This window comes from Athene noctua, chromosome 3, assembly GCF_965140245.1.
Source record: "Athene noctua chromosome 3, bAthNoc1.hap1.1, whole genome shotgun sequence".
Taxonomy (NCBI): Eukaryota; Metazoa; Chordata; class Aves; order Strigiformes; family Strigidae; genus Athene; species Athene noctua.
The window spans coordinates 18,716,715-18,732,132 of record NC_134039.1 but is presented as its reverse complement, the minus strand read 5'-3'; the positions used below and the strand labels follow the sequence as shown (position 1 = coordinate 18,732,132).

Here is a 15,418-nt window from a genome sequence, read left to right as displayed (position 1 = left end):
GAGCTGCCGGGGGGCGCGGGGGGTGGAGAGGGCACAGCCTCTTCTCCCACACCGCGGGGCCCGGACCCCGCTCCAGGGCGGCGCCCGGCCCGCAGTCCGCCGGGGAAGGACGCGCCAGGGCGGGGGCGCGGGGACCGCCGTCGGCCCTCAGGGCCGCCCCGGTCGCGGCGGGACGGAGAGACGCGTCCTTCAGCCGCAGCCCCGGCGGGGGCGGACAACGGCCGCCCAGGGGCGTGGTCGCGCTCGCCCCGCCCCCGCAGGGAAGTTCTCCGGCCACCGACCCCGCGGCGCGCGGCCGGGTCCCCCCGCCCCTCACGGACAGCGCGGCGGGGGGGCGGCGGCGGCAGGAGGAGGCGGCGGCGGAGGCGCGCGCCAAGCTGCCGCCGCCCTCGTGCCCGCTTCCCCCCCCCCCCCCCGTCCGGCGGGGCGGGGGTGCGAAGGGAAAATAAATAAATAAATAAATAAGCGGGTAAATAAATAAATAGATCAGCCTCCCGCCCGCCCCCACCCCCCTCCTCACCTGCGAGCGCCGCGGGGCGGGGGGAGGAGGAGGAGGAGGGAGAGGAGGGGGCGGGCAGGCCGGGCAAGGAGCGGCGCTGCTCCGGGTCGGTCCGCCGGGGGTGGTGGGCGCCCGCGCGCGCGCGCGAGGCGGTACGAGCTCTGCCCTAATTTGCCGCCGCCGCCGCCGCCATGATGGAGGGGCGGGGAGGGGGCCCCGCGTCACCGCGGTTTGTGTCGCGCGTCACGGCCCGCGCCGAGGGGCAGGGCCGCCCTCCCGTCACGTGACTTCCCGAGGGGGCGGGAAGAGGCGCGGCGGCCCGGCCGCCCCTTCCGCTTCGGCGGCGGCCACGGGGGAGGCGGCCCGGCCCGCCTCCGGCCCGCCCCGCAGCAGCAGCTCAACGACGGGCACCGAGGGGCGGGGAGGGGAGGAGGGAGGCCCCTCTCCTGAGGCGGGCGCAGGTCTGAGCGGGTTTCCAGCGCTCGGAGGCACGCATGTAAAAGAATGCAGCCGGAGGGTTCGTATCAACCCTGCGCGTTTTCCTCGCGGATTTCGAGGCAAAAGAATGGAGGGCAGTTGTTTTCCGTGGCCATGATACAGCTCACGTGACTGTAGGTGTTGGGCTAGCGGGTCAGAGCTCCAAATGGAAACCCTTCCGTAAGGCTGGGGGGTCACTGAGCACCTGAGCTGGAGGAGAGAAAAAACCCCTCTCTCCGAGTTTTTTAAGTGTTTAGAGTGTGCCCGAAATAATAGTAAAATGTCCTCAAGCCCCAAAATACAAGGCGATTCCCTGCATTGTAACATAATTGCAGTATGAAAAAACATGTTACATACATGTTTTTACAATAAGCATTTTCACATACATGTGAAGAAAAAACAGTAAAAAGTAACAAAATTGGAACAAGCCAGGAAGAAGCATGGATATGACAAATATCACATTTGATACTTATTAGCAAGGAACAGTTCTAATTTTTCCAGTAAATGTACCCACAGAATGGAAATAGAAGCTTCCTGATAGCTAGAATAAACAAATGCTATTATAGGTTAAGAATATAGCTTTAAATTTTGCCATAAACAATGGAAGCAGTAACAGAATTGCTGGAGAATCAGCACATCGTTTGAAAATGGTCCTGAACATTTCTGCATCACAAAATGACAGAAGGTGGTAACACTACTACTACTAGTGCCTTGAATCCCCACCATGTATTCCTGTGATGAAATACTGGTGCCATCACCGTCAACGACAAAAAGTACAACCAACCTGAGGTTCCCCTAAGCCACCTCCACTTGAGAGCCGTGACCTCCAGTCTCCCTGCAGCAAGGCTGCCCTTCCCCTCCACTCAGCCAGCTGTTTCCTGCCTCCTTCTGCTTCTCTCTACCAGCCCTAACCTGGAAAAACTCTCGACGTTTTATAAATAGCTTTATACAAATGACAGCTGAAAGCGACCTTGGTGGAGAGCCCCAAGCATTGCCAAAGGAAGGTACTTGAGGGCCTTATAAGCAAGTTTCTCTCCAAGTTAAACATGCAATGACACTTCTTGGAAGGTCAGCTCTTTTTGAAACTGAACACGGTATTCCCACCAAAGCCTTAAAAACACTACGCACAGGGAAAAAAAATCACTTCCCCTGCACAAAACACCTCTGAACCCTGACGTCGGAGACGGTCCCCCCAAGGCGCTCCGCCCGTGGGACGGCAGGTCGGGAGAGCCCTGCGGAGCTGGCTGCCTCCCTCCTGCTCGGCCTCGGGGGCCGCTGCCGCGAAGGAAGGCGCTGCCCCGGCAGAAAAAGCAGCGCGGCCCCCGACTCCGCTCACGAAGCGCGCTGAGGACAAGACCCGGACCCGGCCACAAGATGGCGACATGCCGCGCGCGAGCACCCGCGCCCGTGACGCTCGCCAGAGCTCAGGTTCCTATTGGCCCGGAGGAGCGGGTGGGCGGGGCGGCGTGACACAGCGGCAGCAGCACCGGCTGTGACCCGAACCGGATTCGATTCTGCTCCCGGTCGCCAACGGCAGCAACCGCCTTCCCTCGAGCTGCCGCTAACGCTGCCGCCATGGCGCTCAGCGATGCCGACGTCCAGAAGCAGGTAGGGCCGTGGGCCCCAGCCCGAACGCGAGCCTGCGGCCCCAGACCGGGCAGCGCGGCGGCCCTGGGGCCGCTGCTGGGTCTGCCGCCTCCACACTGCTCTCTCGGCCCGGCCGCGGCCGGGGCCCGCGGGGAGCTGGCAGGACAGACCCAGCGTGAGGAGAGAGGCCCTGAGGGCTGAGCCGGGGCGGTAGAGGCAGGTTACAGGCAGCTGCTTTGCCCTGAAGCTGTGCTAGGTGTGTGGTTCGGGAGTGCCTGAACTGACGGACTGTCCGGCTGGTAAAAGGCCAGTTGGAGCGGAAGGGATAGTGGCAGCTCTGAACCACACAACAGCAGAAGCGGCTGTAGCCACCAGCGACTGTTTCACGTTGCAGCTGTGGAACAGGGCCTCCTGCTCTGCGGGTGGAACAGTAGTGCTCTCCTGTGAAAGCAAGGGTCGATAAAGGGGAAAGATCTTCTCTGAGAATCTTAGTGAGAAAGAGAAGTCTCTGAAGAATTCCCTGGTGGGATTGATTGGCCATGCGTTGGGGAATTTAGCATTTTGATGACATGTTATATCAGTTTATAATGGAGGGATCATAAGTAGCCTTTATGCTGTCTACAGTGCTTAATTGCTCTCTAAGGCAGGTAAATACATTGCACTAGGTAAGTACTGTCTTTTTAGATGTTGCTTTCTAAGGACTTTACATCGGTTTTTCTTATAGCTCTACTACATCTAATTAGCTGTAACTTAGCATTTGGGTAGGCTATTCAGCATTTTTGAATGCCTTTTTCACTTCTATATCCTAAGCAGAGTAATGCAACCTGGGCTTTTCTTGCAGTGGAAACTTACAACCCTGAAGTCTGACTGTGGATACTTCCTCCTGAGGCAGGACACTTTGTCCTTATTGACAGTAAATACTGCCCTTGCCTAAAAAAAGCTGCTTTGAGCTGGGCTGCAAATGGTGTGCCATGTTATAAACTGCATGGATCCAGTCAGCACTGGTCCATGGAGTTTTCTACAGGTGATGAGCAGATCAGCCAAGTTCCCTTTGTCCTTTGCATCATAAGTGCTTTGTGTCTCACTTTCTCATTCAGTAAACATAGTCTCTTGGCAAGGAAGTATCACATTGAAAGTAAAATCAGTAGGTTGCCTTCCTTCAAAAGGGGAATTATAACATTACGTTCTATTGCCTTTTATCCACAAAGCTTGGTGGTTTTTTTTTCCTGCCTCTTCCATGAAGATAATAAAAATAAAGCTGACATTGGGGTGGTCTTGTTCAGCCACTGTGGATCTGAACTTCAAAGGTTAGTTCAGGATCAGTTGATATAATTAACATGTAATACTAATAGCATTTCACTTCTGCAACTTTCCTGTCATTGTTTTACACTCCTGAACCTCGGGTGGTCCTGTTAACTGTAAAAGAGAATGCTGCTGATGGCGTGACAGTTCTGGGTGTGTATAAATCCAGTATGAACTTGCCTACTAGTCCTCTGAACCCTTAACTACATTCCATGGTGCTTTCAACAATTTTCCTCTTTGAAAATGTTCTCTAATTAAGTTTTTTTTCCCATTGATAGACTTGCTTGCTTTATTCTGTCAAGAGAGATTGATGGATTGCTCCATCTGATCTGGCTAGTCACTTCTAGCTAAAGCCAGTCTTACATCTAGAACTTCCCATGGAAAGGATAATCACACTACTGATGGGAAAAACCCTCTCTTTCTATAGGAAATACTACTATGCTGAAGTTATTAACTACATTTAAAATTAATCTCTCATTTTAAAATAAATATTTTTGTCAGTGTTATTAAAACTAGTTATAGATGTGAAAGTCTCACACAGGATCTCTTTCTATGAAAAGCAAAAAGGGATTTCAGTACAACAGATTTTGAAGGAAATAATGCTGTTCAATCATCAGACTAGGGGAAATGAATGTCATATTATCTTGCTTCAGTCGTATTCCTCTTCATTATGCAGAGGACCTTTCTTGAACACCAGAACTGTTTATTTTTCCAAAATTAAGAAACCAAACCAAACTGAAGTGACTCAGTAATCTAAGGGTTAGTACTGCATACGAAAGTTCTTAGTCTCCTTCAACAACAGGCTATTCAGCAAAATGATTTCCTTATTTTATATGCCTCTCTTGTCCTTTCTGAAATGCAAGTAGATCTAAAGCTTGATTTAACCACTCATCTAATCGGGCGAGCAGGGATGGAAACTGACGCTGTAGGTTGACATGCACTTGGAAATGCTGCAAGCTGGAATTAATAGAAACATTGCTAATTTGATTTTTGAGGATGTAGGTGATACTGTTCACTTCTTCCACTGCACATGCTTAAAATCTTCCACTTGTCTGTTCACTTCCATTTTTTCATCTATATGGGCATAGTGCTGTTCTGCATGTTGGCTCAGTTCTCACATTGGCACCTGTCATCTCTTTAAAATATTTCATTTTAACATGAGATTATGTAAATGGAGTCTTTCCTGCAAGTTTATTTGGACCAGATTGTCTGCAAAATGTGTCTCATCACGAAGTGCAAGCAAAAAGTCGGTATGCTTTTATGGTCTGCTCAAGTATATGGTCCACTCCATCTGCCCTTGGAAATGGCTATACCTGTGGAAAATGATGGTTTGGTTGGGCATGAGTCCTTATGGTCTGCTCCAAATGTGAACCTAAACTTAGGCTTGGTCATAGAAAGGTATGTGATAAATAAGCAGAACTTGGTATAATTGCTTTCCTTGTCATGAAGCCGTTGAACCTGTGCTTTGTAGTGTTTTGAGATAGTTTCTAAAAGGTTTTTCAAGTAGAATGTATTAGCGCATACCAGGCTCTAAAGCGGCATGTGATATGCTTAATGTGGTCTTGATCGACTCACACTGCTAGCTTTGTCTCCTTCCCCAGCTCCTCCAAACTATCATGCAACTACTTTATAAAGTCCTTTTGAGTGATACAGCATCATTTTTTAATGACCTTGTAAGTCTTTACAGAATTTATTACATTTTTTCAAGAAAGATTTCTCAGGTGTGTAAAGGAACTTCTGGTTGTACAGACCTGACCAGTGGTCAGTAGCCCCTTGCTTTGCTTCGCCAGTCATCTAGTGTGGAAGGCCCAGGTTCATTCAAATGCCATCTGTGCCTGATATGAAGCAGGGACGCGATGTTAATCTTCTGTGTTTCATGTAAATGTCATAACAAGCAGACTGATTTTGCTGTGTGAGGGGTTTTGTTTTGGTTTGCTTTTTTTAATAATCCTGGGAGGGGAAAAAAAGAAGTTGTTTTCACTAATGAAGAATGAAAATACCCAGCCTCACATTTATACAAACTTACTTATAGTTTGCAGTTTTTCTGGTATAGTTGCATATCTAAAGTACATTCTTCAAATGACAACTAGTAAAACAGCATTATGTAGAATTATTTGAAAAAATAAATAATTTTCTTGTAATCTGTGTTAAGATGACCTGACTCTTTGTCCTGTATGCTCAATTTAATTTCTGTGAAAAACATTATATGAATTAGCAAATGGAGATGGAGAGATACAAATGAGAAATATGTATGTACTTTCTCTCATCAAAGTCCCTTCCAAAAGAAAATATTTTATTTTCTCTCTCTTGTTACAGATCAAGCATATGATGGCTTTCATTGAGCAGGAAGCGAATGAAAAGGCTGAAGAAATAGATGCAAAGGTAAAAATGGAAGTTGGATGTCAGTAAGTGCAAAAGGAAAACTGACATCCTGTCTTGATAGTTGCAGCCAGAGCAGTCATAGAACACTTTTGTAAGCTATAGCTTACTTCACGTGTAGTTAATACATAGGAAAAATGATGTTACCAAGTAAAGTTAATATTTATTAACTTTTGACAAATGAAAACAAGTCGGGCATAGTTTTTGGTCAAACTTTTCTTAGTGGTTCTTAAATATATATTTATTCGTATGCAAGTGCACTCTTTTTTTTTTTTAAGCAGTCAGGAGAGCTGAGTGGTAATGTGAATAGACTGGATTAAGTGGAACAACTTCCCCCACCTCCTATCACAACTTGACATCATTGAGGATTACAGGAGTTCTTTGCATAATTATGAATTCTGCTAAGGTTTGTCATAACAAGCTATTACCAGAAGGTTTAATTTTAACTGTTGCTTGGCTTCCATAGCATGTCAGGCAGAAACACTAGCAGTAAATGCTAGTGATCTTGCACACGTATTCATACATGTGCCAAAATGTTACAAGATGAAGGTTAAACCAGTTGAATTATGTTGGTGAAAGTTTGTAAGCAGGTTGTTAACTGTACTTAAACCTGTGTAGCCACCTGCAGACTTAATTCTCGATGTGATTTAGTAGGCATCCTGGGGAACTAAAACATAAATTTACATTTAAGGCATGACTTGAATAACTTCAGAATTCTTCACTTAGGCTAAGCCACAAGAGACTGAGTTAATATTAACCTGGTGATAGAAAATGGATGTTTACTAAAGAATGATTAATGGTGTCCTACGACCTTAACAATTGCATTATACCAATACCAAAATATCTTGTTGGTATTGGACATGACATATGAATTACTCGTATTTAATCTCCCTTAAACATTTAGATCTACACAAATATTTAATCAATACTATAGCAGGTGTTCCTGATGATCTGCAAACAGAAGTCAAAAGTTGAGATTGGATTCTCGGGTATAAATAGGAAAATTTGCCATGTGTTTTCACATGCTGTCTGGCTAGGGTTTGTAAAAAAGAAATAGCAGTACTGTTACTCTCCTTGTGTATGGATTGCATAAAGTAATGAAGTTTGTGGATATTGAGGGCTGGGTAGCTTGTTTTAGGTAGAATCTCTTGCAGCCAGAGAAGAGACTGATTCTACAAAAACAAATTAGACATGAAGGTCAGATAAAATGAGTTTTTCTTAATAGTATGTAATATATAAATTTGGTAATTTTGTGCCTGAGGAATAAATACTGCAAGGAAACGTGTCAGTCGATAAAAATAAGCTCTATCTTAGTTAGCAAGGTTCTAGTTCAGTAGAACACATACTGAACTCCCTTTGACTTGAGTACTGCTTGAAATGTGTTGCTTACATGGAAGCATAAATTGAATCATAGGATGATAAGTCTAGGAGCCTATCTATGAATGTGCTCTGAAAGTGTGCCTATTTCATTTTGATTCTGTTTTTTTCAGCCTGTGTAACCAATTTCCAATTCAGTTATTTAATTTTTACTATAGGCAGAAGAAGAATTCAACATTGAGAAGGGTCGCCTTGTTCAGACACAGAGGCTTAAAATCATGGAGTATTATGAAAAGAAGGAAAAACAAATTGAACAGCAAAAGAAAATGTAAGTTGCTTAGGTTAGGTGGTTGACTTCGGAGCCCGAGCTTTCATTTTATTGCTAATTTTATACAAAACTGGTTTTCCCTGGCAAATAGGTAAATTGTAGCCAATATATTTAGTTGTAATTATTTCTTGTTTTTCCTGGAGAGAAATTATCAAAAGTGAGCTGCAATAATATAACTGTTAGTGTGGTGAAAAAGTCTTTCATATTTCTTTATGTAGTTTATGTCCAGAACTCTACTCTGGTCTGTTACTCTGGGACAAAATGATCACTCCAGGTTCAGTTTTGGTGGGTCTTTACTGAAGGATGGGGTTCTGTGTTGTAATCGTTTGTGCAAGCTGAGAAACAGATTTATATAGGTCAACAGGCTTTGTTCTTAAATGTTGTAGCATCTTTAAATGTATACAGTTAAATGTTGCATTTCCTCTGTCAATCTGATGGATTGATTCAGCTTTATCATGCGACTTGCAGACAGATGTCCAACCTGATGAATCAAGCAAGGCTGAAGGTCCTCAAGGCAAGGGATGACCTTATTGCAGTGAGTATCTCTGTAGTAAAGACACAGAGGCTCTGTTTCTGCTGTCTGTTAGGAAATGTTCTTAACCATTCTCTAAAGAAAACTATGATTTGTGATTGAGTGACGTTTGCTTCAACATACAAAGCAGTTGGCTTTCCCAGCTGCTCTGAAAAGTCATCAAGTCCAGCTTTGCTAGTATGCTTTAGCTTATTTTCACGGTTTCTATTACCTGCTCTTTTAGGGAAATACAGTTCTCTGCCAGAAACATTGCAGACTATCTAATCTATCCTTTGTATCTATCATTTGTACAGTAGCTTATTTGTTTAAAGAGCAGAAACTCTTGCATGGTTGGTAAAACTTTGAAGTTCTGTTTGCCGTAAGCAAGATTTATGCATTAAAGCTGGCACAGCTTAAGCAAGTAGGCTTAAAACACCATTAACCAGGTTTTTCTGTGTCTTTTAGTGGCCCCTAGTATAAGGAAAGGTTTACTTCTTGTTCTTGTAGGTGACCAGTCTGTGTGTTGACATATAGGGTGAGTGATCGTTTATCAGAGCAGGCTACATTTAGTCTTAGTTCAGAAATACTATGTTTGTCTTGCACCACGTGTAGTGTATTCTCATTCTGCTCATTGTACAGCTTGCAGGTTTCCTATTATCTCTGTCTCAGAAACAGAGTTTGGGTGTTCCATGTTCTGCTAGATGGTGCTGTTGAGCTATTGGAAAAGCTGAGACCACTAGAAGTCAAAAATAAAAAATTGGATAATGTTCAAGTTGATGATACCATGAAAAAAGGAAAGCTAGCAGAAGAAAACCACCAGTTTATTGATTCCTTAAACCTAGTTTCAAACTTTAGATTGTATTCACAGAGAGGAGGAAGGTGGGTGGCTAAAGAGCTAACTCTATTGTGATAGTCTCTGCTGGGTAATCTCTTCCTCATTTATCAGCTGACTCAACCTCATGCTTCTGAGTAATGCACAACACTCTTCCTCATTTTAAAACATTTAAAGTCACATGCTGCTAGCTTTCTTCTCTTACCAGATATTTGGCCTCTTTCATGAACAAGAGAGATGAGCAGTTCCAGAAATGCTATGTTACTCTTGTGTAGACAGTATAACTAGTTTCGACCTTGACATTAAATTGTGATAGTCTTACATCCCAGTACTGATTGTGTTAACATGCACTCTCCTTTTAAACACTACGAGGCAGGACAGTAAGGAAAGGTTTATACCAAGTCATACAATTTCTTTATCTGAAGTAATTACGATGGTTCAGTTCTAAGAACTGTGACTCAAATTTCTTAAAAGTTCAATCCCACCTAAGACTGATTTCCTGAATAAAGATAATCAAAGCCAGCTACTTCAAATTAAAAATAAACCCTTGCTTTTAAATTTTGACTTGTATTTGCTTACAATTAAAAAATACCTAACCTGAATATTGTTTGATAAAAGGATAGATTAGATTTCTTTGCTTGACCACAAAACTTAAAAAATGTTATTTGGGCAAATTTGTTAGTTAACATTAGGCAGTGTTTTACAACATACTTAGTTTGTCTGAATTAATATTGTAAGTACTAGCCTTTTACTACTGAGGTCTCCTTTTTTCATGAAAAAGGAATTATTATCAGGTTATAATGGGTTCAGATCAGGGCAGGGAGAAGAGAGCTGTTTGGGAAGGATATTGTGCCATGTACAGAGAGAAGAAGGTTAGCTTGGATGAACACCAGCTGGAATGTACGTTTACGTGTTGGCAGGGTGTGATAGCTATAATAGGAGTACAGAAAGTTGGTAGGCATGAAACCAAATGCCAAACAGATGGGCTTTGCTGATCTGATTTCTCCTGAATGTAGGATTTGCTGAATGAGGCCAAGCAGAGACTTGCCAAGGTGGTGAAGGATACTGCCAGGTATCAGACACTGCTGGATGGACTAGTTCTACAGGTAAATATTTAAATTGTAAACAATAGATGATCGAAGCCTTCTCTCCTAGGTGTCTTTCTTCTAAGATAACCCACTGGAAGTTACGGTCGTATTAGAGTCTAGATCGAATGTTGCTGGGTGATCACTTCTGCTATATCTATCAGTCGTGGATTCCAAACAGATAAAGTTGTAGCTTGTTTAGAGGTGTAAAGCTTGGTGTACCAAGCAGCAATTCCATTATAAGAATAATTGCAGATGCGCATACATACCACTGTAACATGCACATTTAGGATGCACACCTTAAGCTTCTGTAATAACTAGTTGGATCAAATACACCTTTGGCAAAAGCTGTTTCTCCAAACCTAGAAGTCCATAGTTACCCACTTTTAAAATCTTTTTAGCATTTGAGACTTGTAGGTCCTGGCTTTGATGAATTTACTGTAGTATGGCATGGGTCTGTGACAGACATACAAAGCAGAAATCAAAGCTTTGCTTACCCAGAATACCATCCTCAAGCCCCAGCAGTTAACTGCTGAAAAGCCAGCATTGTTTAGGGTCCGTGTGCGACCACCAGTGCCACCTTCTGGTATGAATTGGTCCTGCCACTATAAACTCTCAGAAGCCAGCCATGAGTGCTCCTGCCCACAGTTTGATGACAAAATTTTCTTAACAGTGTTTCCTACCAGCTTGTGCTTCCGATTCAGTGGTGTTTCTTTGTCACACCTAGGTCTGATATTGCTGTACATCTAACAAACCTGTCTCATTCTTGCAAGTTGGCCACGTCAGTCTTAGCTCACTATTGGATCCAGCAAGGGATCTGTAGTCATCAGTAATCACATCTGGAATAGTCTGTTGTTGTAGGTCCATTCTAACTGGAACGAAACCTATTCTATTCTGCTCTTACAGGAACTGCAAGGCAGGAGTTATTCAAACAGGCATTCGAACCTACTGCATTTCTTCTCCAAGAACAGCACAGGAGAATGTCAGCATGGCTACGTGCTTAGTCTACTTAGACAGCAGTGATCCTTATATATACATGTATATTGTCTGGGAAACTCAATCCTATGATGCATACATTTAGTTGCACTAGAGTTCCAAACTTGAAGCTAACAAAGAAACGCATAATCCATAGTGGTAGGCTATTTCCCAGATAATTGGTGCTGTCTTCTCAGAATGTCGGCATGAGTTGAACTTGCAAGCAAATAACTAAATAAAAAAGGCTAATATTGTCAGGTTTTGGTTTTCAAAGTGATCAGCTCCTTTCCTTTCATGGGGTTAAATAATTCTAAGACGATTAAAATGCTGACTTTCTGATACTGTAATGGTTATCTTATGCAGGGATTCTACCAGCTGCTTGAGCCCAGAATAGTTGTTCGGTGCAGGAAGCAGGATTTCCCTATGGTTAAGGTAAGACACCTAGTATAGTTTGACAGTATTCTGCTCATGAAGATTGGGACCTGACTGCAAATACTTGCTGCTCAGATCCCATCTGTGTGACGTGAAAATGAGCTTGGCTGGCTGCACTTCTGCTGCAGATACAATGGAAGAGAACAAGTATGCTTTTCAAGTTGGAGGTCATTTACTTGCTTGGATATTACCTAGAAAACTTTAGACATTGATACAATGTTAATAATAATAATTGCTTTTGGCTCAGAAGCCATACTGAAATACATTTGCTTAATTAAAAAAGAGGGGGGAAAAAAAGCTTTAATCCCTTCATTTTATTATTACAAAGGGTTGAGTGACCAAACCCAAGTGGTGCAGTAGCATTTGTCAGTGCTAATTGGAGGTTTATCTTGTATCCTAGACTGCCGTACAGAAGAGCGTTCCCATCTACAAAAATGCCACAAAAAGGGATGTGGATGTTCACATTGACCAAGACAACTTCCTGCCAGAGGAAATGTAAGGAAAATGGGAGTCTTTTATACTTAGCACTGACTTAATGCAATTTTTCAAGCCACAACTCCTACCAGAGCAGTCTTGGAAAATTATGTATGGAGTATTCCCACAGTGTGTCTGCTGCTGTTTTAGTGTAATTGAGCACTTCTTTGTGTTAATGAAGCATAGAGTCTTCAGTTTCCTCCAGACAAGCACTGTCTCAGTCAAAAATGTCCATAAAAATTTGGTGCAACCTCCAGTCTGATTCACAGTACTGAAGTAGAGAATAACTGTAGGTGGAAACTTAACTACTGGTCTTTTAAAGAGAGAGAATATGGATGTAGCCATGCTTGCTTTCTCAACATGAAGCAAATTGAGTCATATGGTGCTGCAGGATAATCACGTGATGGAGTTTGTTTGCCATGTCTGCAAGGCTCTATTTCTGTGTAGTATGATAAGGAGCGTGTCACAAAGCTGTATATTCTGATAGTGATCTTTATGGGCCATGAAACAACACTTCTAGCACTCTTCCTCGCTTACCAAAATCTGAAAGCTGTCTATTAATAATAAAATACAGAGTCTGAAGCTGTTTTGAAGTGACAAATTCCATAGCTCTGCTTGCATTTAGATCATGCTGATGAGGACACTTCTGTGTAGTTGTGGTCTCTGACAATAACTCCAAAGATGCTTTGCACTGCTGCTTCACTGGATCACTTTGTGCTGATTCCTACTGAGACATGATCAAAAAACATTTATTTTTTTAAAAATCTGGTCTGCATATCTGACTTGCCTATAAGTGCTGGTTTGGGATAATATCTCTGCCTCATTCTGACTTTGAGATGTCCTATGGATTTTTTTTTTTTTTTTTCCCTCACCCCCTTTCTAGTGCTGGAGGTGTTGAAATATATAACAGTGATGGTAAAATTAAGGTTTCCAATACCCTGGAAAGTCGGCTGGACCTTGTAGCCCAGCAGGTAAGTTTCTGTAACAGCCAAGGTGACCAAAATATAATTAACTAGTTTTGTCTTATAATTAAATGCTGATATTTCCAATGTGTTAATTGTCACAATAGTGTGTGGGATCATATTTCAACATGGATGACAATTACCTACTTGTCTACAACAAATACGGCTTTTCTCAGAATGTTGTCTTCTGTATTAAACATGAACATAAAGCTCTAGATGATACAGAAAGACTTGTTAGGACTACATCGCAGTCAAGATTTTGAAATGCTGAGGCTAACTTGAATAACTGAAGCTGGCTTAAGCGTTAGAAGCTTTGGCTGAGACCTATACCCTAGTGGAAAAAATGAGCTCTGGCATCTCTTTCTTATGCTGCAGTATAGGCAATCCTTTAAGTCTATAGAGTAGCCAGCAATGTGTGATCGGGTAAAGGCTTTAGAAAGCTTGGATGAGTTGACTTCTTAATTTTGAAGCTTAGTTTAGCTATCACACAGCACCTCCAATGAGGAGTGTACAGCAATTGTATTGCCCGTTGTGTGTAACGGATGTATTCTTTCTCAACAGATGATGCCAGAAATCAGAGTGGCTCTCTTTGGTGCTAATGCCAACAGGAAGTTTTTGGACTAAACCTCTATGAGAAAAGGTGGGATCTGTTCCACTGCCATACTGAAGGGGATGCAAAAGCATCTGCTACTTTAAAATCTTGAAATATAACATTACCTTGTCATCCAATATCTGTTCTTCAATGGAATAATTTTGCATACCTGCTGTGCTTAGCCTCTCTACTTGTGGTTAGAATGTATTGCTCAAAGGATGTGAAGACATACATATTCATCCAGCAATGACACTAGAAAATGGAGATGTTTGGGCTCTTGGCTTTCCTTGCACTGTTGTGGCTCTGTAGAGACAAGTGGTCTATTTAGGGTCACTCTCTTTGCTTTGGCCACATCTCTTTCAAGTTGTCTAATCTGTGAAGTAAATTACCATGCTGCCGATGGGAAATCCCTTTTCAGTTAAGGTCTTCAGTGTTACAGAGGGCATGCATTCCTCCCCAGGGTTAGTAGTTTAATTCATGTTACTTGGTAAGGCATTTTTCTGTCCTGTATATGTGATTTAAAAAAAAAAAAAAAAGCCTGAGCCTGTAAGACTTTATTTATTGAAATAAAAATGTGTGTGTATGTATGGAGTTATTTGTAGCTTCTCTCTGAGGGATTGAAAAATGGGTTTGTGTGTATAAGGACTTACTGCTTGAGGGCTGTGTGTAGGAACTGTTTTGTGAGGCTAGAATTTGAGTACATGGAGTACTGTCAAGCTTTTTGCTGGAGTACTGTTGGATTGTAGGCAAGCCTTTTGAGTAGGACTCTAGGATGAGCTTCATTCTTCCTAAAAAAGAGTCTATAGTTTTGCTGTCTCAATCTTCTTTCACAAGAGAGAGCTGGAGTAACAGAACTGGGCTACTTAAATATAACAAATACAGTCCATTTCCAGTTACAGGTTTGTTGTTTCTGTGCAGGAGATACAATTACTAAAGGAGTATGGTTTGGGTTTCAGGAATTGAGGAACAACAGCTGACTGTTGCAACTATTTTCTCTATTGTTAGTAACTATTAAATGAAATCACAGTAACATAACTATATTCATTACCTAATCTATTAAGTTTTACTTACTCCTTTGCTTCTGCAGGATGACTAGTATTGTTTCCACCTTCTGTGGTGAGGAACAGAAAAATTCTTGAGGTGACTTTCCACACTACAAGCCTCTGCCAGAATACCTTACTCTTCACCTAGTGCTCAATTCTGAGACTTGTTTCATGAAATAAGAAACTGTTCAAATGAATTACTGCTTGAATATGTTTTGAAATCATCTTCTCTAAATACTGCAGTGATTCAGGAATGGTAGGAATTTTACGTTGTGCCATGAAGAATACTTGCCAAGCTGCAGCAAGATTGCTTTATGCAGTGTTTTTAACCTGAGGCCCTTTCTTCTCAAGCTGAAGTGCATGCTCTCATGTAAAGACTCTAAATGCTAGATAAGCCTTTCACTGCCTCATTTCTCTAAAATGGAGATTGACTGCTAAGAAAGTCCTGATTCCAAATTTATTAAATCTTTTGACTTCCTCTTGCAAAATAAGAGTCTTTGGCAAGGTTAGGTTCTTTTTTTTTTTACTGGTTCTTGCTGTTGCATTTAGGTACTAGGTTTTGTTTTCCATATAGATGTTTATGATATTTATTCTTTTAATGCTTTACTTTTCTATGACTGGGT

General features: G+C 42.6%; 2 protein-coding genes across 5 annotated transcripts in view; one reads left to right on the top strand and one right to left on the bottom strand.

The window, feature by feature from the left end:
* Window positions 1-700, bottom strand: part of BCL2L13 (BCL2 like 13) — a 39,236-nt gene extending 38,536 nt beyond the window's left edge. The window contains exon 1 of the mRNA XM_074902164.1: window positions 521-700. The gene's annotated coding sequence lies outside the window, so the exon portion shown is untranslated. The remainder of the gene's footprint in view (window positions 1-520) is intronic.
* A 1,736-nt stretch (window positions 701-2,436) lies between these two features.
* Window positions 2,437-14,339, top strand: ATP6V1E1 (ATPase H+ transporting V1 subunit E1). 4 transcript variants are annotated; one of them, XM_074901300.1, is made up of 10 exons: window positions 2,437-2,584; window positions 3,772-3,870; window positions 6,182-6,247; window positions 7,780-7,889; window positions 8,358-8,424; window positions 10,249-10,338; window positions 11,656-11,724; window positions 12,125-12,219; window positions 13,082-13,169; window positions 13,722-14,339. In XM_074901300.1, exons 3-10 carry the CDS (start codon window positions 6,191-6,193, stop codon window positions 13,782-13,784), a joined length of 639 nt encoding a protein of 212 aa, XP_074757401.1. In that variant the 5' UTR covers window positions 2,437-2,584; window positions 3,772-3,870; window positions 6,182-6,190; the 3' UTR covers window positions 13,785-14,339. The 4 variants fall into 4 exon arrangements, with proteins under 4 accessions (XP_074757401.1, XP_074757400.1, XP_074757402.1 ...); XM_074901299.1 differs by lacking the exon at window positions 3,772-3,870; XM_074901301.1 differs by lacking the exons at window positions 3,772-3,870; window positions 6,182-6,247.
* The last annotated feature ends 1,079 nt before the right edge of the window (window positions 14,340-15,418 follow it).

Coding starts and splice junctions, on each gene's coding strand:
- ATP6V1E1 (XM_074901299.1), top strand. CDS start 2,552: ATGGCGCTCAGCGATGCCGACGTCCAGAAGCAG. Junction 6,248..7,779: donor CTGAAGAAATAGATGCAAAG/GTAAAAATGGAA, acceptor TTTTTACTATAG/GCAGAAGAAGAATTCAACAT. Junction 8,425..10,248: donor CAAGGGATGACCTTATTGCA/GTGAGTATCTCT, acceptor TCCTGAATGTAG/GATTTGCTGAATGAGGCCAA.